We start from the raw sequence: 23,295 nt of genomic DNA, 5'->3' as shown, positions 1-23,295 counted from the left end.
ACTTCAACATGACTACCCACTTGTGGATTACCTACCTGTGCGATCATATCTTGAACTGTCAAGTCTTCAGTCGTCTGTGATCATCTCGTCTTCCAGTCAGCCAGTCTTCCAGTCACCTGTCATCTCCACCTACAACAGAAAAGAACAGTCATTTTCCTGCCAGTTTCACCTTAACTATTTGCAATCCAGAGACTCACCTGCTACCATCCTGTGTGTCATTCAATAAACTATTCAGATTTTACCTGTGTCTGCATTCTTCTGTTCCATGAAAGAAGACCAGACCTAAAATGTATTATGCAGCACGATTTGCTGTTGTGGCTCATGAGAACCTGGACTTTTTTTTTTTACCAAGACCTTCTGCCTTGCCGTCACCAGCCCCTTTGACGATGAGACCCTGAAGTCTCTGTTCTGGATCGGGGTGAATTACCATCACCCTGTAGACCTCCCAGACACCTCTGGACTGAACTGGAGGGACGCTATCATCTGGTGTCTAGAGAATGTTTACCCCCGGTCCAGAACACAGCCGGACACAGAGTCCATTCCACGACTATCGACCACGAAGGAAACATGTGACCCCCTGCAGACGGAGAGCTACCGTGTGACACGTCAGCCAGTGCCTGAAGATAAGAGGGTAGTGTGGACACTCGCCCCGGAAGAGGAGCCCCCAAGTGAGTCTGACCAGGGGTGTGAACCCACAACATCAGTGGCCGATGGAAATTTGGTGGATTTTGAGACTGAGGACTGGCTGATTGACTTCAGCGCAGAGGTATCGTCTCCCACCCTATCCCACCCCATTTTGGATTTTTCATCGCTGTTCCTAGACAGCACAGACACCTGCATGGACAATGTATTGTTACATTCAACCCTGTCTACCTTTTTATCTGCCTCCGTCACTGCCCTGCTCAGCCAGTCCTCCAGCCCTGCCTCTGCTAGAGGTTGTCAGCCCTTCGCCATTTCCTGCAATGCCATCTTGGTCTGTGCCTTCGGACAACTACCATGTCCTTCTCAGTCACCAGACCAGTCACCTCAGCACACTACATTTCCCATCATCCTCTCTGGCTACCCCTTGTGCACACCTGTCTGCCATCAGCATCATCAGTTCCTCCATAAAAGCCAGCACCAAAAACACGTGGGTCTGGTCTCGTCGTTCTAGACTGAACTTTTACCTGTGGATTAACTACCTGTGCGGTCGAGTCTTCGAGTTCAAAAGCATTTATTTGGAATAGAAATCTTTTGTAACATTATATATGTCTTTACTGTCACTTTTTATCAACTGAATGCGTCCTTGCTGAATAAGTGTACATTTCTTTAAAAAATAAAATTAAATAATTACTTAACCCAGACCTTTGAACTGAAGTGTATGTGAAATTAAACATTTTTTCTGAGATTTAATTTCCTCAGACAATTTTATTAATTAATTTGTAATGAGTACTACAACAGATGTTAAACCGGAGATGAGATTTTTAGTTTTTTAGGTTTTTTTTTTGACATTCAGTTTTTGTAACTTCTCTATCAAACTGAACGATGTATCTACCAAAGAGACATAGTGTGAGACATAGCTAGCATCCCTGGCTATGTGTCACTCAGTTTGACATCTGCCATCCAGCACTATTAAGAAATGCCTTTACCTGGTGACTTTACCTATGTTTGGGTGGGGGTCTCAGAGAAAGAAAAGATGACAGAAATGTTCCTCTTTCCCACACTGAGAGTGATTATCAGTGACTGTTTTTTGTAAGCTAATCAGTCATATCTCGTGTATACATGAATAGACAGACATGGCAGGCGAGGGTCCAAGCCCAATGAGTGATGAGACAGCTGCGTCAGCCACGCAGCGTCCAGCTACATTGATTTCCTCTCTGCCTTTAATAAGACCAGTAGATGTATGAGCTTGCATGGAGCGGCCAGCATGTCCCACGATGAATGGAAACCCCTATGAATGTCTGTTATTGAGCACCAGGGATTTGTCATTAAAGAGACTGTGGCATCTATAGAGGAGGAGGTGATATATGAAAGTTCAATAGTGTGCTTAAATACAGCTTTTATTCTCTACAGGTTATTCATAATTTTTGCATGAACTATATTGGAACCTTTCTTTAAAGGGTTTATAATTGTTGTTGTTTATATATTTGTTTATTAATTAAGATGAACTACTAAGTGTAGTAAATTATATTTGTATTTTTGGGCTAATGGTAATTATTAATATTAATAATTGTATTTTATTGATAATATTATTTTATATTATAAAATATTATTACATTACACTACCTTTCAGAAGTTTGTGTTTTTTTGTTTGGAAATTAATTATTTTATTTAGCAAGGCTGCATTAAATTGATCAAAATTGGCAGTAAAGACTTTTCATTTCATATAAAAAAAATTATATAAAATATAATATATAAAAATGTCTATTTTTAGTAAATGCAGTTTCACCACCACTCAAAACCAAAATAAATAAAGTCCGGCAACTCAAAACGGGGGTTGGAGGTAACGGAACAAAAACAAATTACACTGCCTACCTAGCTTCTCTGCAGGGGCGGCGCCAGAGAATTTTTAACACATGTGCTGAGGGGGTGCTTATGGAAGCTTGTTTCCGCCACTGAATAATAAATAAATAATAATAATTGCGACTTTTTATCTCACCATTTCTGACTTTTTCAAGTCAGAATTGTGACTTTTTTTCTCAGAATTGCGAGATATGAAGTCAGAATTGTGAGAAATAAAGTCGCAATTCTGAGAAATAAAGTCGCAATTGCGAGATATAAAGTCACAATTCTGAGAAATAAAGTCGCAATTCTGAGAAATAAAGTCAGAATTGCATGATATAAAGTCGCAATTGTGTGTTATAAAGTCAGAATTGTGAGATATAAACTATTCTGAGGTTAAAAAAAAAAGTTCCCTTAAATTTGGAGTTTATATCTCACAATTCTGATAAAAGATGTCAGAATTGCGAGATATAAACTCGCAATTATGTGTTATAAAGTCAGAATTGCATGATATAAAGTCGCAATTGCGAGAAAAAAAGTCAGAATTCCGACTTTATAACACGCAATTCTGACTTTATATCTCGCAATTCCGACTTTATAACACGCAAAGCGACTTTATTTCACACAATTCTGACTTTATATCTCTCAATTCTGACTTTAGCACGCAATTACAACTTTATTTCACGCAATTCTCACTTCATATCTCGCAATTCTGAGAAATAAAGTCAGAATTACGAGATGTAAACTCGCAATTGTGAGATAAAAAGTCACAATTATCTTTTAAAATGTTTTATTTTGTGGCGGAAACAAGCTTCCATAGGTGCTAGATCAATGACAAGGGGAGCTGCGCAAAACTTGGCCACTAAATATTTAATATTCAATTATTTTAATGATCACAATTAATTTTTAATTAATTAATTAATTTTATTAAATTAAACAAGTGCAACATTCAGCATTCAATCAAATATTCTAAAAGATGTAGGCTATTATTAATAATAATAATGTTATATAATATCTCGTTATTTCGACGTGTACGTGCTTCAAGATGTGCATTTGTAAATCCGGTGACGCGTGCGCATTGATTTTTATTAATAAACTAGTGTTTTCTGACAGTGTCGACTGCAAAGATGAAGTTGACGACGATCGCCATCTCTGTAGTGAACGCGCCTGTAGAGAGAAATGCACACAATGGATTACACAATCAGAGAGTAGCCTTTTTCTTTTTTCGTTTTGAATTATTTCGTTTAAAGACATTTCAAGCTTTGTGTATTTGATGTATTTCTCATGTCTGTGTGAGGCATCAGTTTCGTTAAGTTAGGATGAGATGCGCTCCAGTTAACGTGCAATGCAAGTGACCGTGCGGGCGCCTCCATGATTATAGTGTCTGTTATATTTTATTCATTAAATCCAGGCAATTGGTTGATGAAAAATTGATTAAAATTAAGATTCAATTTATACAAAACGGAATTCACTTTAAAGAAAGGCTTTCTACAAAACAAAACTTAATGAAGTGTTCAAAATCATGTCTGACCCGCTCCATGTCTCATATTGCGCATCCAATCTTACTCATGCTGTTTACTTTTCATAAATCAACATAAATGGAAAAAAAAAAAGCATTATAATATTTTAACAAATATGAAACTAAATGCGCTTATTTAATGGCTACACCAGTATAGTATAGGCCTACAGACTCTCTATTTGTACAAATTGCTGCACATTCATTTAATTCTGAATTTTGCACACACAAGTTGAAAGGCATTTGAATTGAATTCAAATCAAGTTCACGGATAATTGTGCGTGCATTTATTAATCATTATGATACTAAAATCATAACAAAGTAGGCTATGCTATGTACAAAAAATCAGATGAGCCTAGAATATGAACGCAATTGCACGTTAAGCATTTCCTCCCATAGAAAACCATTATAAGAACGCTTAATGTGGCTTAATGCAGATTAGAATGTCCCCTTATTATGTCGAAATAACGAGATATTATGTCGATACTACTGCTGTGTCCACCGTGGTCTCCACATTCTTGATCAGCAGAAACGATTTTTGCTTGTTTGGGATCTGACTGGCCAGCGTATTTGAAAAAGTTAAGCAAACTTTGCTGTCTTTTTGACATTTTTCCCCTGAGTGAAACGATCGAGGCTAACAGCAATCTCAACTATAGCACAACAAGCGCGCAAGTCATGTGTCACTTAGTGTCTCCCCCCTCTGTCTTACCCTGAAAATTCACCTCAAAACGCATCGAAAATGCAAACACAAGATTTTTGTAACTTCAGTGGGGAATAAAGACTAACCAGACAAATAACAACATTGAACACTACACAAACAGTAATTTTATTTTTTTCATTTAGGCAATTAAATTTCCATAGTGACACAGGAGGTGCCGGATCCAATAAAAAAGGTTCCGGATCTAATGTCGGAGGTGACAGAACATGTTCCGGCTCAAATTAAGCCCTGCTCTCAGGCACCAAATCAGCTTATTAGAATGATTTCTGAAGGACCATGTGATGTGACTGAAGACTGGAGTGATGGCTGCTGAAAATTTAACTTCACGGGAATAATGACTTGTTAAAATAGATTCAAATAATAAACAGTCACTTTAAATTGTAATATTTCACAGTATTAATGTTTTTACTGTAATTTGATTATGCACAACAATGTAGCCTTGGTAAAAAAAAAAAAAAAATTCAGAAACCGTTACAAATCTAATTATAGTGTATTATAAATAATATTAAATTAATAATAATTCAATCATCAATCAATGGCAAATTTTATATAAAGAACATTTGTAATGTACCACATCACCATTTCACTCATTTGCAACATGAACTTTCTCATGGTTGAATCTTTCTTATAAGCTGTTGTTTTTTTCCTCTATTTGTCTTTCAGCCCTGCATTGAGTTTTGCATATCCTCCAACGCCTGTAGCACTACAAATGCATCAGCAGCTGATCAGTCGGCAACCGGGTATCGTAGGTTCTGCGTTCGGACACAGTCCGCCCCTCGTGCACCCAGCTCCTGCCTTTGCCACCCAGAGACCTGTTCCTGGGATCCCCCCCTCCAGCCTGGCACCTACAGAACGTTCCACAGCCTTAAATGACTCACAGGTCAGTTCTCAATACTACATGAATTATTGATAGAAAAGATGGAGAAATGGCAAGAGATAATGGAGACGAGACAGTTTAACGCAAGCTGGATTTGAACTCGTGTTTCCCATATGAGCTAGCCTAGAAATCTAGACGCACCCTAGCGGCAGCAAAATGTATTTTGCAGCCAGGGTAGTCTAGCAACTCTCCGTTGACTTTCGGAGCTGTAAAAACCTAAATTGGGTCAGGCCAATCACATTGCGTATAGAGTAGGCGGGGCGGGCTTAACATAATGACGACAGAGTTGTGACGGTTCCCTACTACTTGAAAACAAAGAAGAGTTGCTGCTTCTGGTGAACAGTCTTTCAAATCGGCTTTGGCCGCGACTCTGGGGGACTTGGAGTTAAGTTTTTCTTTGAGAAAAGAGCAAAGAACGGCACTCTTAAAAAAGGAAGATGTGTTTATAGTTTTGCCGGCCAGATTCAAAAGTTGAATCTATCAACTAACGTTAGCTCCGCTGTTGGGAAAACGCTCTGGTTGGTTGAAGCGCTGTCCTAATGCGTGCAGAGGGAATTTGAAAGACAGCCGTTTATCCCGCCCCTCGGATTGAGCCGTGTCTATGGTGAGTTGCCAGACCTAACATCTTGATGTAGGTCTGGCTTGCCAGGCTACATATGAGCACTACATCTCGGTTTTATTGGAGCACGTGTTAACCGCCTTCACAAGTCAGTTAGAATACACATGCAAAGCTGGGAGAACTAAAATTAGATGAAGAAAGATTTTTTTCTTTCTCGAGTTTAAACAACACAATCCATTTTTAAATCATTTAACATGATTGCTTTTGGGTGTAAACAGCAAATAGAATTTGTTTAGATCACACAGTGATTTTCCCCCTCAAGGCTTAAATTTATTCAGTGCTTATCATCACAAGAGCCAGTGCTATTTGTTATTGTGTGTGGCTCATGAAAACATGCACCACCAACACAGCAGCATATATAAACAGCTGAGAAAGTGTGGCTGCAGACAGGCCTCATGGGAGTTTTTCCCTTGTGTGCACGTAGTCTCTATGTTGTGTCTCGATGCGGAGGGCTGGTGAGCTTGCCTGGAAGGTACCTTTGAGAAATAACACCTAGCTTGTTAACAGCAAAAATCCCACCACCTCCTCCATTAATCAGACACAGATACATTCTCAAACCTTCCCTTTGAAGGATGAGCGTAAAAGTGTTTTTCTTCTTTCGTTTTTTCACCCAAGTGTGCTCCCATCCATTTATACTCACCGCGTTCGCTCGATTAAAATCCGCAGAGTGCATCTTGTTGTTTTTATCCATCTTTGTATCGATCCCTTTTTTTTTTTTTTTTTTTTGTACTTTAGTAAGTTAACTCTTAGTGTTTCCAGAGATTGTCCCAATGCCAATGCTCTCCTTTCAAGCCATTACAGACCCACTACTCCGTCCCAACTGTCATCCATTTCCCCCGCCTGACCACAGACAGCACCGGGCTCTTTAATAGAAGGTCATCATGGGACATTTGTCTCACCATGTGGTTGTAAAAGAACAATTAATGGAAAAAGAGAGAAGGTGTGAGCATTGCTCAATGTGACAGACAGAGAAATAGCAGAGCACTGTTTTTTTATTGAATTTCTAAGCTCTCAAGGTACTTTTTTTTATTTTAGTTTTATACACTTCATATGGTATACAATATATATTTCTAAGATTGTCTTTAAAATGTATTCATAAATTCATAAACATGAATACTTGAGCTTAAAATGGATAGGTCATCCAAAAACAAACATGCTGTCATCATTTACTCACCCTAATATCATTAAAAACTTGAATGATTTGCAAGGTTTGAACGGGTGTTTTTCGGCAAGTTAACGCACTGGTCACTCTGCTAAATAAATTATTTTGCAATCCAAAAAGGGTTTTGAACATCTTAGTAAATATATTTGGTTTAATCCTTGACTGAATCCCTGTGCCTTTACCAAAATGTCAGATTTATCTGCTCTATTTTCAATACTCAATGCAAAACAATTACTTTTTGGCTTGATTTTGAGTAATATCTTCCAATTTTGTACATGTATGCTAATTAAAGAGTCACAATAAAGTCAATAAGTATTTTCACACATCTCCTGTATTTTTTTGTGATTTAAGAGCAAAGGAAGCTGAAAGCAGTTAAACGCTCTGCTAGAGGAGTCTGGCAGGATAAACCTTCCTTCAGAGCCAAGGAATCATGCTCTCTCATCCAGGGAATGTTACTTTTTTCTCTCCCACCGAGTCCTTCTTCTTTACTGGCTCTGGTCAGTCACAAGGGACTTCCTCTGGCAGAGTGAGAGAGAGAGAGAGAGAGAGAGAGAGAGAGAGAGAGAGAGAGAGAGAGAGAGAGAGAGAGAGAGGGGGGGGGGGGCAGTGAATGAGCAGTCAGAAGAGGGGATATTGCTGTTCAGGGAGAAATTGAGAATAATGTCTATTTCAACATGTTAATTGTGTTTGTTTTTGTGGGGGTTTTGTTTAACAAAGTGGATTTGTTATATGCATGCGTATTATTACACTAACAAAGATGATCCATTTTTTGAGAATAGTACAATGTTAAAATCAAGCTTTTTTGATCTACCATCGCAGTACTGTGGTATTCTCTAAAATACAGTGGTCATTTATATGTATATGTATATAAATAATATAATTTTAATGAAATAAAAAGCCACTTAAAGAGGAACTTAAATACACAATCGTGACAAACAGCTGTGGTGATAGATAGAGGCCATGGTTACAGATTAGTGGCGGGAAACTTAAACAAAGGAACACAGGAACTGAAGATTTACAAACCAAAAGTCCATGAACAAAACTAAACTGCACATAATGGTGACAATATCTATGTTTCTTAACACATTTAAATGCACTTTGACAGCTTGTCAGTACATTCGGCAATACACTTTAATCATTTATTTAGTTATTATAAAAATGACATATAAAGTTAATAAGTCCTATTTAAAGGCACAATATGTAACTTTTTTGCTTTAAAATTAGCAAAAATCACTATATCTATGTTATATATATTTTTTAGTTGTGTACTTACTGTCATAATTCATAAAGCGGAAGCAAATATGCAAGTACTCTTTTATTGAGGGTCAGTAGACACAAGGCAAAATACACGGGTGGGTTGGTGGCGCAGGGACTTGATGGTCAGCGTGATGGTGAAGACAGGTGACGGTGAATCCAGTGAAGTGAACATCCAACGCGACGAACACCGAACAGGAACACGATCAGGAACAGGACTGGAATGGCACACGACGACACACACTGAAGACACCAAAACAACGATCTGACAAAGAAAGGAGAGTGCGATGAGTCTATATAGCTGAATGAATTGGCAGCAGCTGGTGAGGGGAATGAGATCAGGTGGAGCGCTGATCAGCTGAATTGAGCAGCCACGCCCACTCACCCACACCCACACACACAGAACAACAAATACACGAGACACGAAGAAAACAGTGAATTCATGAACCGTGACAGTACCCCCTCTCCTAGGAACGCCTCCTGGCGTCCCCAGACTCCCTTACCTGTCGATTGTAATCATCGATAAGAGAGTGATCCAGGATGTCTCTAGCAGGAACCCAACTTCTCTCCTCCGGACCGTAACCTTCCCAGTCCACCAAGTACTGGAATCCGCGTCCCCTCCGCCTTGAGTCCAGAATACGATTAACCGAATACGTAGGTTCCCCTTCTACGAGACGCGGCGGGGGAGGAACCGGGACAGGCGGATTAAACTGAGAATGAAACACGGGCTTAATTTTGGAAACATGGAAGACGGAATGAATCCTCCTGTACACTGGAGGGAGTTTGAGGCGGACTGCCACCGGGCTAATGATCTTGGTGACAGTGAATGGGCCAATAAATTTGGGAGCTAGTTTATTAGAGACGGAACGAAGAGGAATGTTCTTAGTAGAAAGCCACACTTTTTGACCAACGACGTATACGGGAGGCCTAGACCGGTGGCGATCGGCTTTAGCCTTGGTGCGCGCTCCCGCTTGGAGTAGAGTCTCACGGGCTCTAGTCCAAGTGCGACGACACCTCTGGACAAAGGCGTGAGCGGATGGGACCGCGACTTCAGATTCCAGACTAGGAAAAATTGGTGGCTGGTAACCTAGACTACACTCAAACGGCGATAGGCCCGTAGATGATACTGGTAACGAATTGTGGGCGTACTCCACCATTGACAGTTGTTGGCTCCATGAGGAAGGATTCTTGGAGACCAGACATCGCAACGTTCTCTCCAAATCCTGGTTGGCTCTCTCAGTTTGGCCATTGCTCTGGGGATGGAACCCTGAGGACAGACTAACCGTCGCACCCAGTAATCTACAAAATTCTTGCCAAAATTTGGACACAAATTGGGGTCCTCTGTCGGAAACCACGTCTGTCGGGAGGCCATGTAACCGAAAGACGTGGTTAACGACTGTTAACGCTGTCTCCTTGGCTGAGGGTAATTTGGGCAAGGGAATGAAATGGACCACCTTCGAGAACCGGTCCACCACGGTCAAAACTACCGTGTTACCCTGAGAGGGTGGGAGGGCGGTAACAAAATCTAGTGCGATATGGGACCAGGGTCTCGAAGGGATCGGCAGCGGTTGAAGGAGCCCATCTGGGGGTCGATTGGAAGTCTTACCAGTGGCACAAACTGAGCAAGCCAAAACAAAACTGTGAACGTCACGAGCCATGCGTGGCCACCAAAATCGTTGCTTAACTAAGGACGTTGTGCGACTAACTCCTGGATGACAAGCCACATTGGAACAATGACCCCACTGAATGACGTTGGACCGTAATTCCTCTGGCACAAATAAACGGTTCGGTGGACAACCGGGCGGAGGCGTTACCCCTTCTAAGGCCGTCCTGACCTTCGATTCGACCTCCCATGAGAGTGTGGAGATAATTAGGGTCTCCGGAAAAATGCACTCGGGAGTAGACGGGCGATCGGAATGGTCAAAAATGCGTGACAAAGAATCGGGTTTGATGTTTTTGGAGCCCGGGCGGTACGAGAGAGTAAAGTCAAAACGTCCGAAAAAAAGTGCCCACCGAGCCTGCCTAGAGTTCAATCTTTTAGCGGTTCTAATGTATTCCAGATTCTTATGATCGGTCCAAACGATAAAAGGTACCCCCGACCCTTCTAACCAGTGACGCCACTCTTCCAATGCTAACTTGACTGCCAACAACTCTCTGTTACCAATATCATAATTACGTTCGGCAGGGGACAAACGATGAGACAAAAACGCGCACGGATGCATTCTGTCGTCTGTAGAAGAACGTTGGGATAACACTGCACCTACCCCCACCTCTGACGCGTCGACCTCCACCACGAACTGACGTGATGGATCAGGGGTAACTAGGATGGGGGCTGAAACAAAGCGGCCTTTCAGTTTGGCAAACGCAGCCTCAGCTGCGTCTGACCACCTGAACGTAGTTCTGGGGGAGGTCAAGGCGGTCAGAGGTGAGGCTAGTTGGCTGAAATTGCGAATGAACCGCCGGTAGAAATTGGCGAACCCCAGAAACCTCTGTAGGGCCTTACGGGAATCTGGACTTGGCCAATCCACCACAGCCTTAACCTTCTCAGGATCCATACGCATCCCCTCAGACGACACAATGTACCCTAAGAAAGGAACAGACTGTGCATGAAAAGCGCATTTCTCCGCCTTGACAAAAAGCCCATTCTCTAGCAACCTCTGAAGCACTCGTCTGACGTGCTGAACGTGTTCCTGGAGAGACGAAGAAAAAATCAATATGTCATCCAGGTAGACATAAATGAACTGATCGACCATGTCTCTCAGCACGTCATTGATGAGTGCCTGGAAGACCGCTGGGCTATTGGACAGCCCAAAAGGCATAACCAAATATTCAAAGTGCCCCCTGGGGGTGTTAAAAGCGGTCTTCCATTCATCCCCCTTCCTGATGCGGACCAAATGATAAGCATTACGTAAGTCCAGCTTTGTGAAGACCGACGCTCCCTGCAACCTCTCGAAGGCTGAAGACATCAACGGCAAAGGGTAAGTATTCTTTACCGTGATGTTATTCAACCCTCGGTAGTCAATGCAAGGTCGCAGAGAACCGTCCTTCTTCCCCACAAAAAAGAACCCCGCCCCCGCTGGAGAAGAGGAAGGTCGGATGAATTTGGATGCCAGAGAATCAGAAATATATTTCTCCATGGCCTCCCTCTCGGGAACAGACAGAGAGTAAAGCTTGCCCTTAGGCGGAGACGTACCTGGCAGTAGATCTATCGCACAGTCATAGGGACGATGCGGAGGGAGAGAAGCAGCCCGAGACTTACTGAACACTTCCTTCAGGTCCAGATACTCCGTGGGCACGTTTGACAAATCCACTGCCTCCTCCTGTAATGCAGAAACAACAACAGACGGACAAGCAGACACAAGACAGGACTTATGACATAAACTGCTCCACTCCAACACTGATCTCTGCTGCCAGTCTATCTTGGGGTTATGTTTGATGAGCCAGGGGTGACCGAGAACAATAGGTGCAAGGGGGGAGTCCAGGATGTAAAATGAGGTAGTCTCTGTGTGATTTCCGGATACTGTAAGTGTAATGGGTCCAGTGGTGAATGAAATGGTAGGAAGAGCTTGACCGTTGAGGGCGTGAACAGCAATGGAGTGGGTGAGGGGTAACAGGGGAACGTGGATCTTGTGAGCGAATGTGTAGTCCATGAAGTTACCTTCTGCCCCGGAATCCAAAAGTGCTAGACAGTCGTGAGTGTTGGCTGACCATCTAAGTCTTACCGGGAGGAGCGTAGATGTTGATGAGGTCTTCTCAGCGGAGATCCCACCCGACAGTAGCCTCAGATTTACTGCCGGGCTTGCCCTTTTACCGGGCAGTTGTACGCGAAATGACCAGCAGTCCCACAGTACAGGCAAAGGTTCTGGGATCTCCGCCTTTCCTTCTCCTCCCGGGAAAGCCGAGCTCGCCCGACCTGCATGGGCTCGTGATCGTAGACGGGGCTGACCGCGTCCCCGCCGCTGGCTTGCGTGGTCTCAGCGACTGCAGAAGCCCGAGCTGGTAACTTCATCCGTTCCACTCGGGAGAGACGAGAATCCACGCGAAGCGCCAGATCAATAAGTCCATTGAGTGTAGCGGGTAAATCCAAGGCGTAGATTTCCTTCAGGACGCGGTCAGCCAGCCCATGCAGGAACATGTCCCACTGCGCTTCCTCGTTCCATTGACACTCAGCCGCCAAGGTCCGGAACTCAATGGCATAATCCGATACAGATTTACCTCCCTGCTTGAGGTCCGCCAGGGTTCGTGCTGCTTCTCTTCCCGCGACCGCGCGGTCGAACACCATCTTCATCTCGGCGGCGAGTGTCTGGAACGAGGCACAGCACGGATCTTGATTCTCCCACACCGCCGTCCCCCATAGAGCTGCCCTCCCAGTCAGCAGTGTGAGCACGAACGCCACTTTGCTCTGTTCGGTGGCAAATGTTCTGGGCTGCAGAGAAAAATGCATTGAACAGCGTGTTAGAAATGCTCTGCAAAAGTTCGGCTCACCACTATACGGCTCAGGAACCGGTAGGCGGGGTTCTGACTGGGAGACGCTCGGTGGTGGTACTGGGGGAGCGGGCGGTGCGGGTGGTGGCGCAGTGGGAGCTCGTAGTTGTTGCAGCTGCTGGGTGAGCTCGGACACCTGCGCCACGAGAGCTTGAATGGCCCGACCCGACTCATTAGAAGTCCTCTCCTGGGCTTCTATCCGAGAAATGGTGGCCCTGATGAAGTCATCCAGAGGAGAAGAGGATCCACTTGCTGCTCCCATCGCTTGGTCAGATCGTTCTGTCATAATTCATGAAGCGGAAGCAAATATGCAAGTACTCTTTTATTGAGGGTCAGTAGACACAAGGCAAAATACACGGGTGGGTTGGTGGCGCAGGGACTTGATGGTCAGCGTGATGGTGAAGACAGGTGACGGTGAATCCAGTGAAGTGAACATCCAACGCGACGAACACCGAACAGGAACACGATCAGGAACAGGAACAGGACTGGAATGGCACACGACGACACACACTGAAGACACCAAAACAACGATCTGACAAAGAAAGGAGAGTGCGATGAGTCTATATAGCTGAATGAATTGGCAGCAGCTGGTGAGGGGAATGAGATCAGGTGGAGCGCTGATCAGCTGAATTGAGCAGCCACGCCCACTCACACACACCCACACACACAGAACAACAAATACACGAGACACGAAGAAAACAGTGAATTCATGAACCGTGACACTTACATTATCCCGACTGTTTCCAACAACTTTCAAACCAGGAGAAATTTTAATTAAATTTTTAGACACGGGACGTTTCTTTATTTCCGGTTTGTCGCAGTCAATGGCATCATGTCCGTGTTGTCCCTGGTTTCCGCCTACTGCCATGGTAACCAGAGCTATGAGCAGAGCCCTCTGATTAACCAAAGCGACAGACGCAGACAACTGTGGAGTTCGCAATGTCTATTTGCACGCTGTTGTTGTTTCGTTCAAACATTACGGACCATGGCAAGCAGACTTTGGATAAAAAAGGAGAACTAAAACGAGAATCAATATCAGCGCGGTGTTTTTGAGATGCCTAGCGCTCCCATAGACAGTATATAAACGAGAGCTCCACGTCTGAGACTTCGACCGTTCCTACATGTACTTTATTAAACAGGTGAGCACATTTACATAAAACTAATCAATGTTATATCAATGTTCAACAATGATAAAATGTTAGAATATGATCTATGTTATTCTAATGTTGATCTAGCTTACTGCTAGTCTCATATAGACAAACTAACACATACATTTCAACACATTCAAATGCAGTTTAGTGTGATAGTGTAATGTTAGATCAAGTGAAACAGCACTGCGTTACCTCACAAGTTTAATTTGTCTAATAAACTGACCTGTGAGTTGTAATTCTGCACTTGCGTGTAGTTCGGTAGAATGAAATGTCCATATTCCTTTTATATCCGCGGGAGCTCGCGTCGCGTTTGGAGCTGATAGCTGTCTCTTAGCAATCCCGAACTGCTTCATATCACAGTCATGATAAAAGCATCGATGTATTCAGTCATCCATAAACATTATTAGATCGGTCGGCTTGACGTTGACGACAACATCCATAATTCTTAGCATGTGTTGCGTCATCAAACTACGCCTTTGTTATTGTAAAGAGGTTAGCGACCCCTAGTGGAGAAAAATTCCATACTGTGGCTTTAAGTTGGTCAAAAAAAAAACACTCTAAAGTTCAGCTAATTGCATTTAATACAAATTTAATCTATAATACATTTTCATTTTATTGCAATTAGCATGCAGTTAAGTGTCTGAAAACATTATGTTCAGTTCACTTTTAAGTATATTATTTTAAAAGTATAATATTTACGTACTAATAAGTAACTAAAGTATACTTCTTTTTCACAAGGGGGCACAATGTTATCCTTTGATGGACAAAGGTAATACTATGTTTATTTGAAGTACCTTGGAGTACCATCTCATGAATGTGAACATGAATATGGTAATCATTCAACCTCCAAAATAAAACTGGACCTACATTTATGATGATGATGATTATACTCTTTATGTGGTAACTTATTTTTATGTGTGTTTTTAAAAAATATTTATTTCTAGACTAAACCCACCAGCGAGTCGGCTGTGAGCAGCACAGGTGATCCCATGCACCACAAACGCTCTAAACTCAAACCAGATGAGGAGCCACCCAGCCCCGGAGCTGTTAGCATGCAGGTATGCATCTTGCATATACATTGGGCTACACACACACACACACACACACACACACACACACACACACACACACACAACCCAAAAAAAAAAAAAAAAAAAGGTTTCCACACATGCACACACAGCAAGAGCTTTGAGACCAATTATGTTACATACTGTAAAGCTATTTATTTGTGTGTTTGATTTGGTCGCCTGTTGTGGCACTGCTTCAGATGCGATAAGCCCCATTGATCTCCACAGCTTCAGAAGGAAATTGTTTTTCTTTTAATCAGATGCTTAACTGAATGGAAAAATGAAAGAAAAATTAGATGACACATTTTACTGACACATGGTTGGGCGACTGCTGAATTGAGTAAAATGTCCTCTGTTTTTATTGTTTTTCTCATTTATTTTCTCTCACTTTGTGGTCCAAACAGAGCTAAATCAAATCTACTATATAACCTACATTTTGCAGGCCTCTGAATTCACAAAACCTGATTTCCATTTCCAAACCTGTTAACACTTCTAGAACTTATAAACAATCCCCAATTCTGCATAATTTGTGGCACCTAAAAAGCAAAGTGCTTTTTCCAGGGCATTTTTCCCTTGATAAAAAGAATAACATTCCTGTAAAGGCATACAGCTAAATGTTTCTCAAGAGGTATTCCAAATAGCAGATCCATTTTTATTAAATTTAGCATTGTGTTTATGATTACAAATAAGCTCATCTAGCTGTCATGTACTCCAAATAACATCATTTATCATACACCGTCTCATCTGCACTGTTGAATAACTCTCATATACCAGGCCACACATATAATTTTTTCACACATAGTAATTTCCTTCACATCACGCTGCAGTAATACACATAGCGTTATATTTGTATGTGTTTTCAAATGTGTTTTCATTATTGACCCAAATGCCCTCACCAATTTGCTGCATGCGGTTGTGGCAGGAACAAATGGATGGAATGACTCTGGTAAAAGAGGAGGGCGATAAAGAGGAGGGCAAGCAAGAGCCGGAGGTAGTGTATGAGACCAATTGCCACTGGGAAGGTTGCTGCAGAGAGTTCGACACCCAAGAGCAGCTTGTGCACGTGAGTGGACAAAACATCTGTGTTTAATCTATGAAAATGTTGAGTCTCTTAATAGAATCATTTATGATAAGGGTCTTAAATAGGTGGAAAAGACACACATTCACACCTTGAAAGCCTATATTTCGCCTCAGACATCCCATTTGTCACAGCTACTCCCAAGCTTGGGCATAGATTGAAGGGACATGAAAGCCCACTTCCTGTTGAAAATACACCACTCTGTCTCCCTTAACCACTTCTCTCTGGACAACACACACACACAGCCATTCTTTTAACCGCTCTTGTCTCCTATCATCCACACAAACACACACATTCAAAGAAACACACACCAACCCCAAAGGCACACATCTGATAGAAAGATTCCCAGTTCTCTATGGCTGTCTATCCTTACTCTGACATGGCAATCCATGGCAATCCATGGCGGCCATGCAAACCCCTATCTATAATTGAAAGCCTCCAGTTGGAATGGCCTGCCTCCCACATTTGAAGGCCTGTGCTCAAAGCTTGAAGATCTTGACAATTTCTTGACTGTGTATTTGAGAGAGGGATGTGCACATTGTTCGCTATATATCACACTTTTTTATATGTTTTAGAAAAATCTTGAAATCAAAATTTTGAATTTAGTAATTGAGTGGTAGATAAATTACATGTAATAATTATGAATTATGCATAATTACATGTAGCTAACCCTAAACCAAACCCAATCCTAACCCTAGCCATATAGTTAATTAATATTACTCAGTATTTAAATGTATACGTTACATTGTAACAATGACAAATTTTCACAATTTTCACAATCTTCATTTAGCTTTTTTTGCTAATAGTCCTGAGGTATCACAGATTACGTTTTAAAAAGTATAAATATGTAGTCTTCATTTATATAAGGTAATTAAAACATATAAATGCATATATACAATGTATATATAATAATAATTATTATTATAATTTTTTTTTGTTTGTTTAAAATAGTTTTAGTGTTTACATTGTAGGACAGATTAAATATCATATCAACAACCCAATGAGTATTATTTTATGAAAAAGTGAGTTTTATTCTATTCTAACTCTTTTACTTTCCTCCATTAGCAAATTTGTTAAGCACTGAAAATGAAATAGTTTCTTAAATCAACATCTGATATTCCTCAAATCACTGTGATATTCATCACTCTGTCTCATAAAAAATATGCTTGTTTTCCAATTCTTTTGCCTTTTTTCAATTATTGTGTTTTATTTTGCCATAGCCACATGCTAATAAAAATATTTGCCTACACTCTAATTCATTCTCTCCCCTCTAATTCAACTGAGCAAGGGATGAGGCTTCTTATCGCTCTTTTCTCAGTAATAGGATGAGAGCAGTGTGTGGACCACAGTGAATCTCATCCAACAAAGAGTGGTGGGAAGAGACGGGGGGGGGGGGGGGGGGGTATTTCCATATATCAAAGAAATATAAGACCCCTCCCCCATATCCCACGACCTCCATAAGATTGTTTGGTGGGAGAAAAAAAAAAATCCAAACATTCCGTTCTGTTCACATTTTCTGTTTACACTTTGGAGAAACAAATGTTTTATTAAATAAATGTTTATATACTGTAGATTTATTATGCTAAAAAAAAGAAAAAAGTACAACCGCAGCACAGAAAAACTATATCCCAACCTAAAATTAGACTGTGATATGTGGGGGGAAAAAAGTAAGATACATTAGCATAGAAACAAAACCACTGAGCCACTGTGATATTTTAGAACAATCTTAACGATATAAAAACTGCCAGCAGATCAGTGATGTAAAACATGCTCACACCATGACACATTGCTGCGCTTTTTTATCAGCACAGCTTAGCGCTCTCAATAAGATAAACATCAAATCTCTGCAACTTAGCGCACTTATCTGCTCTACACAGTCAGCATATACCAATCGAGTGTCAAATTGTACTGATTTATTTCATTATTTTTCTTTTTTTGACTTATCCCCGAAAAAAAAAAAAAAACACTCTGGCCCTTATTACCCCCAATCAGGTTACCTTGCTTCTCTCTCAGTCTTTCTCTTTGCATCTCACTCAATAGGGGTACTCTAGTTCATAAGGGCTCTTTAATGTTAGCTGATGCGTGTGGGTTTGCTGGTAAACAAGGATGCCCAGTGATAAACGAAACAGAGACATGAAATATCTTTAACCCCAATAAAATGGTGATTTTGCTGTCCCACCTCAGAAGTCTTGACCTCCTCGACTGTATCCAACAACTGAATCATATAGTGTCCTAATTTTTTACATAATCTGCTGAATTGATATTTGATTTGTTGTAGAAAACTACTATTTTTAATTATTAACTCATAGCAAATACCAAAAGTGTAATATTTAGCCATTTTACACTTTAGAGTCCATTTGTACTCTCATTTGGCTGTTTTACTAAGAGTTAATTTTAGATCCTCTTTCTCTCTGACTCCGTCTCTCCCTCCACCCTCAAGGTGGTTTTGACTGATGGTGGCGCTGTGGGGTGGTCTATGTCCTTGTGTGTATATGGTAAGAATAGCACTTTTAAGCTGCTCTGTGCTCCTCCCTGTGCTGGGGGAGATAAACTTGGGCTGAGTGGGAAGGCAGACCCCTATCTGGCTGCTGGCAAAGACCCTTTAATTGGCAAAATGTAGATTTTTTTTGATCAGGCAGAGGATTAGACACCTTATCTGTTTGGAGTATCTTATGCGGAGATGAAAAGCTGCGCTGAATTACACATGCCAATTGACTCCCCCCGCACACATTACTATTGCTCTCCATCTTTTTATGCCTCTTGTCAGCTTTTCCTCCTTTTTTCATTGCGCTTTAGCAACTGACGTGAAAAAAGAGAGCATGATTTATTAGTATGTATGTGATAACGCTAAATGCTGTTGCGGATCCCGGAGCTTTGTGAAATTGCCGTGTAAACAGGCACTTTTCATGTGTGGCTTCTTTTTAGGCCATGGCCTAGAAAAAGTAACCATTTAAGAATACAATACAGATGAATTTAAGAGAGCTTCAAATTAGGGCACATATGCACATTAGGGTTGTAAGAAAATATTGATAGACAATTCTCAAAAACACTGTATCAATATTTAATTATCTGTTTAGATCCAAGATTTGTGGCAGTGGCTTTGTTTTGAGGTTTAACTCCGACTGCAATATGGCAGTGTTGTTATCTCTAAATGTAAACTGTCCCTTACGAAAAAAAAGTTACTTTTATGAAGTATACTTTATGTAGTAAGTGTACTTATATCAATGTACTAGTAGTAAACTTGTAAGTGTACTATTTCAATACTGCTTGGGACTAAATTGGCCCACTTTTTAGTATATAAAAGTATATGTTTAAGTGTACTCTAAATGCACAACCAGTTCACAACTACGTTTTTTTCATTTGTTCTGCATCTGTACTACAAGTGAACATAAGTATACTAGTAGTTTACTATTTTAATACTTGTAGTACATTTTTTAGTATATGAAAGTACACTTTGAAGTATACTCTCAGTAGTAGTTTTATACTGCAAGTATACTCGTAAGCTTTGTTCCCATTTAGGTATAAATGTTTTATACTTGAAATATACCTTTAACTGTTCTTTAACTCTTTCCATTTTAAAAACATTTTATTCTAGCTTCATGTATCCTTTTTTAATCAACACTTGAATGTGGGTAAGTTTCTTAAAAAAACAAAAAACAAAAAAACAACAACAACATTTTAAACAAAAAGCTGAGAAAATCGCATTTTTGTCAAAGACTATATCTGGATCGGATTCAGAATGATAATCAAAACATAGATGGATTAGATCACGTCCATGAACACCCCCAAAGCTTCACAGTCATTTCTTCTTCATGGGTTCGACATTTCATTCGGTAACATTAGGCATGTTTAAAGGGCCACTATTATGGATTTTTGAAAATGACCTTAGGGCTGGACCCAAATATTCGTTCGGTGGGTTGGTATTCGATTTGAAAATTTGACATTCGAATATTCGGGGTTTTTTTGTTTGTTTTTTTGCGCACCTGGGATCCGGCGACACACTGGCTGCGTGGCCTGAGCGTCTCAGCTGCGTGGCGTGTCCGTTTTTATTTCGGCTCCCATGTTAACAGGTTGGGAGTTTGCACACTGCCTGCCTCAGGCGCGGCTCGAGCCACGCGGAAAACGCGTGCATGCTAGAAATAGAACCGATGCCTAAGTGTTCCAGCAACGGGAGTGTTCTCTGGCTAGAGCGCAGAACAGCGGAGTTTGTATGGACCGAAGTGCATGCCTGAGCTTGTGTTATGGGTTAAGCTGCGTTGCTGAATTGTGGAAAATAGAATAATAGAAAGCCTTTAGCCTTTTTACCCGTTATTATCAATCTAAATTAATCTAGTTTTTAATTTAACTTAATTTCGTTTTTCTTTATTTAAATCTACCCTTTACTGTGTCAGTAATTTGTAAGACTACCTTAAAAGTATTGCTTAAGTTAACAGACCTGTGTGTGTGCGTTTTATATCACTAGTGCAGTGTCCGTTCTCGGGGCATTTATAGGCCCTGCCCGCATGAGGCACGCCGCTTCCCGCTTGCGCTTTTCTGTAGTTTACTAAAAGTTTATTAATTCTGAATGTGTTGCGTCTCGTGTGTCCATCTATATTGCACCAAATGCGACACTGCACTCCTTTGTGAAGTCGATTGGATGAACGGTTCTCGAAATAATCAAAATGCAAACGGACATACAGGCACATAGAGATTCCTGCCTTTATTAGAGAGAAGAAAATGTTCAGCACCCTCTCTCCGAAGCTTCGAATATTCGATGTTCATTACTACCGAAGTTTCGAAGCTCAAAAAATGGTATTCGGACCAGCCCTACTTTCATGTAGTGTGTAACATAGCTCTAAGTGAATGAAAACATCCTGCAAAGTTTTAAATCTGAAAGTGCACCGTATATAAAGTTATTGTCTTTCAAAAGTAAGAGTCGACTCTGAGTCAATTAAATTATTCGTTTTTCAAACGAGTCATAAGCCGTTTCGATGTGATGTCAAGACGAAACATTAGAATATTGCCCGCCCACTTATTGCGTGCGCAGACACCAGGAAAAACTTGAACCTCAAACCAGCAGCTGATTCCTGTGGATACTGGATAGCATCATGTCGAGAAGATGGCGCTGTGCTCTACAATGTGAAGGTAAATCTAGTTTTTTTTCACTGCCCAAGGACGAGCATGTGAAGAATCAGTGGTTAAAGTTAATCTTTACCACGATATCACAGCAGTATAATCCTAAACTTTTGCTGTGTTCCCTTTATTTTACTGAAGACTGCTTCTCAAATCTCAGAGTTCCATGCAGGATTCACAAACCGCTTGCTCTTGAAAGATGGAGTTCAAAATACTTAGATTTGAGTTTTATATTGTGTAGGTCTCCTGCTAACTGGCTAACTCACGTTATTACTGTCTTACTGAAATACTTCTGCTAATCAGTTGTGGGACACGATTACCTATAACTGTGTCTATTAATACAGATTGTCGTTCTCACTACTTTGAGGAAATATTTGTTTTACCAACATTTATGTTACGTCAGATCATTCACTCTAGAGCTCGGCTAATGTATACATGTACTGTTATTGATACAGTTTCCACATGTTCACCGCAATATATTAGAAAAATACTTGGTAAATAAATTAGTACAAGTAAAATAATCGGTTTGTTGATGGACATGCACTTGTTAATGCTGATGGTGAGGAATTACAGTTGCAACATCTCATATAATGTGCCTCAAACTGAGTAGTGTATCACTGAGAAACGTCCAGCTTGAGCCATCCTTGCGAAGGAGGTTCTGGTTGAATAGTTCTTCCAATGTTTCATCATCGGACTCGCGCTTGCATTGATATGGTAAAATCGATGTCATTGTTCGTTACTGTGTTTAGTTTACGGTGCAGGAAGCCTCAGGACAAGCATAGCTGACGTTGTTATGGCAATGGGCGGTTTTGTTTTCGACGCGCTGTACACGGTATGCCAATCACAACAGACTGAGCTGTCTGGCCAATCAGAGCAGAGTATATTTGCTCTGAAAGGAGGGATTTAGGAGGGATTGATTCATTTGACGAGTCGTTTGAGAGTCATTGAAAATGTGATGATGTGCAAATGTATATTATGAGGAAATTAAACAGTTTTTTTTTTTTACTTTTGATGCATGTAAACATGTTGTAGGAGAGTCCACAACAACATTAGGACACTTTAAAATAGCATAATAGGGGCCCTTTAATGGACCCATCATTTTACATTTTCATAAGCAATCTTATATCACTTGTTTCTGCTTCTTCTTCACCTGTGTTTTGATCCAGAGATTCTGTACTAGAAGATGCGTAATAGCGCCCCTACCATATAACAGTGAAAACATGGATAGCCGGAACATTCAGTCAATGACGGGGAAAGAGTAATGTAGTTTTTAAGTAAATTCCTTTGTACACTACTTTGTACGCTTACAGTATGTTAGCATCGGCAAATCCAGCTCACTAGTTACTACCATAGATGTATACATAGATGCCTCATTAGTCTCAGCCTACCGCCATATTGGAACGGTCAAATCTGGTTGGTGACTACTCAAGAGCAAGTTGACTGCATCTGTGACCTAGTTATTCACATGTATGGATATCTATATTTGCAGTAGACATTAGCAGTTGATTTTACCGCATGTTGTTTATCATTAATGTGATAATTCTGCATATGGACATTGCATATTGAGTTATACATGAAATTACAAACCAGCATATTCTCACCTCTGAAAAGTTATCCCATTTCATCTGGAATTTATAACTCTGTGGATTTTACAGCCATAGGCTGCACAATGTTGTGGCATTTTGATGAAAATGTATTGATTTGTTAGTGTGAGTGATGAACAGTGTCATGTTAACCATTCCAAGATGGCGCATCAACGTGTCTGGAGCGATCAA

The 23,295-nt window shown here is 40.9% G+C and overlaps 1 protein-coding gene across 1 annotated transcript in view; it reads left to right on the top strand.

Annotated features, from left to right (window-relative positions):
• gli3 (GLI family zinc finger 3) overlaps positions 1-23,295 on the top strand; it is a 229,328-nt gene that overhangs the window by 186,499 nt on the left and 19,534 nt on the right. Inside the window, exons 8-10 of the mRNA XM_079862906.1 lie at positions 5,379-5,595; positions 15,208-15,321; positions 16,253-16,393. Coding sequence (XP_079719032.1) covers positions 5,379-5,595; positions 15,208-15,321; positions 16,253-16,393 — 472 coding nt within the window. The remainder of the gene's footprint in view (positions 1-5,378; positions 5,596-15,207; positions 15,322-16,252; positions 16,394-23,295) is intronic.

This window comes from Squalius cephalus, assembly GCF_949319135.1.
Source record: "Squalius cephalus genome assembly, chromosome: 25".
NCBI classification, from domain to species: Eukaryota; Metazoa; Chordata; class Actinopteri; order Cypriniformes; family Leuciscidae; genus Squalius; species Squalius cephalus.
This window is presented reverse-complemented; position numbering and strand designations above follow the sequence as displayed.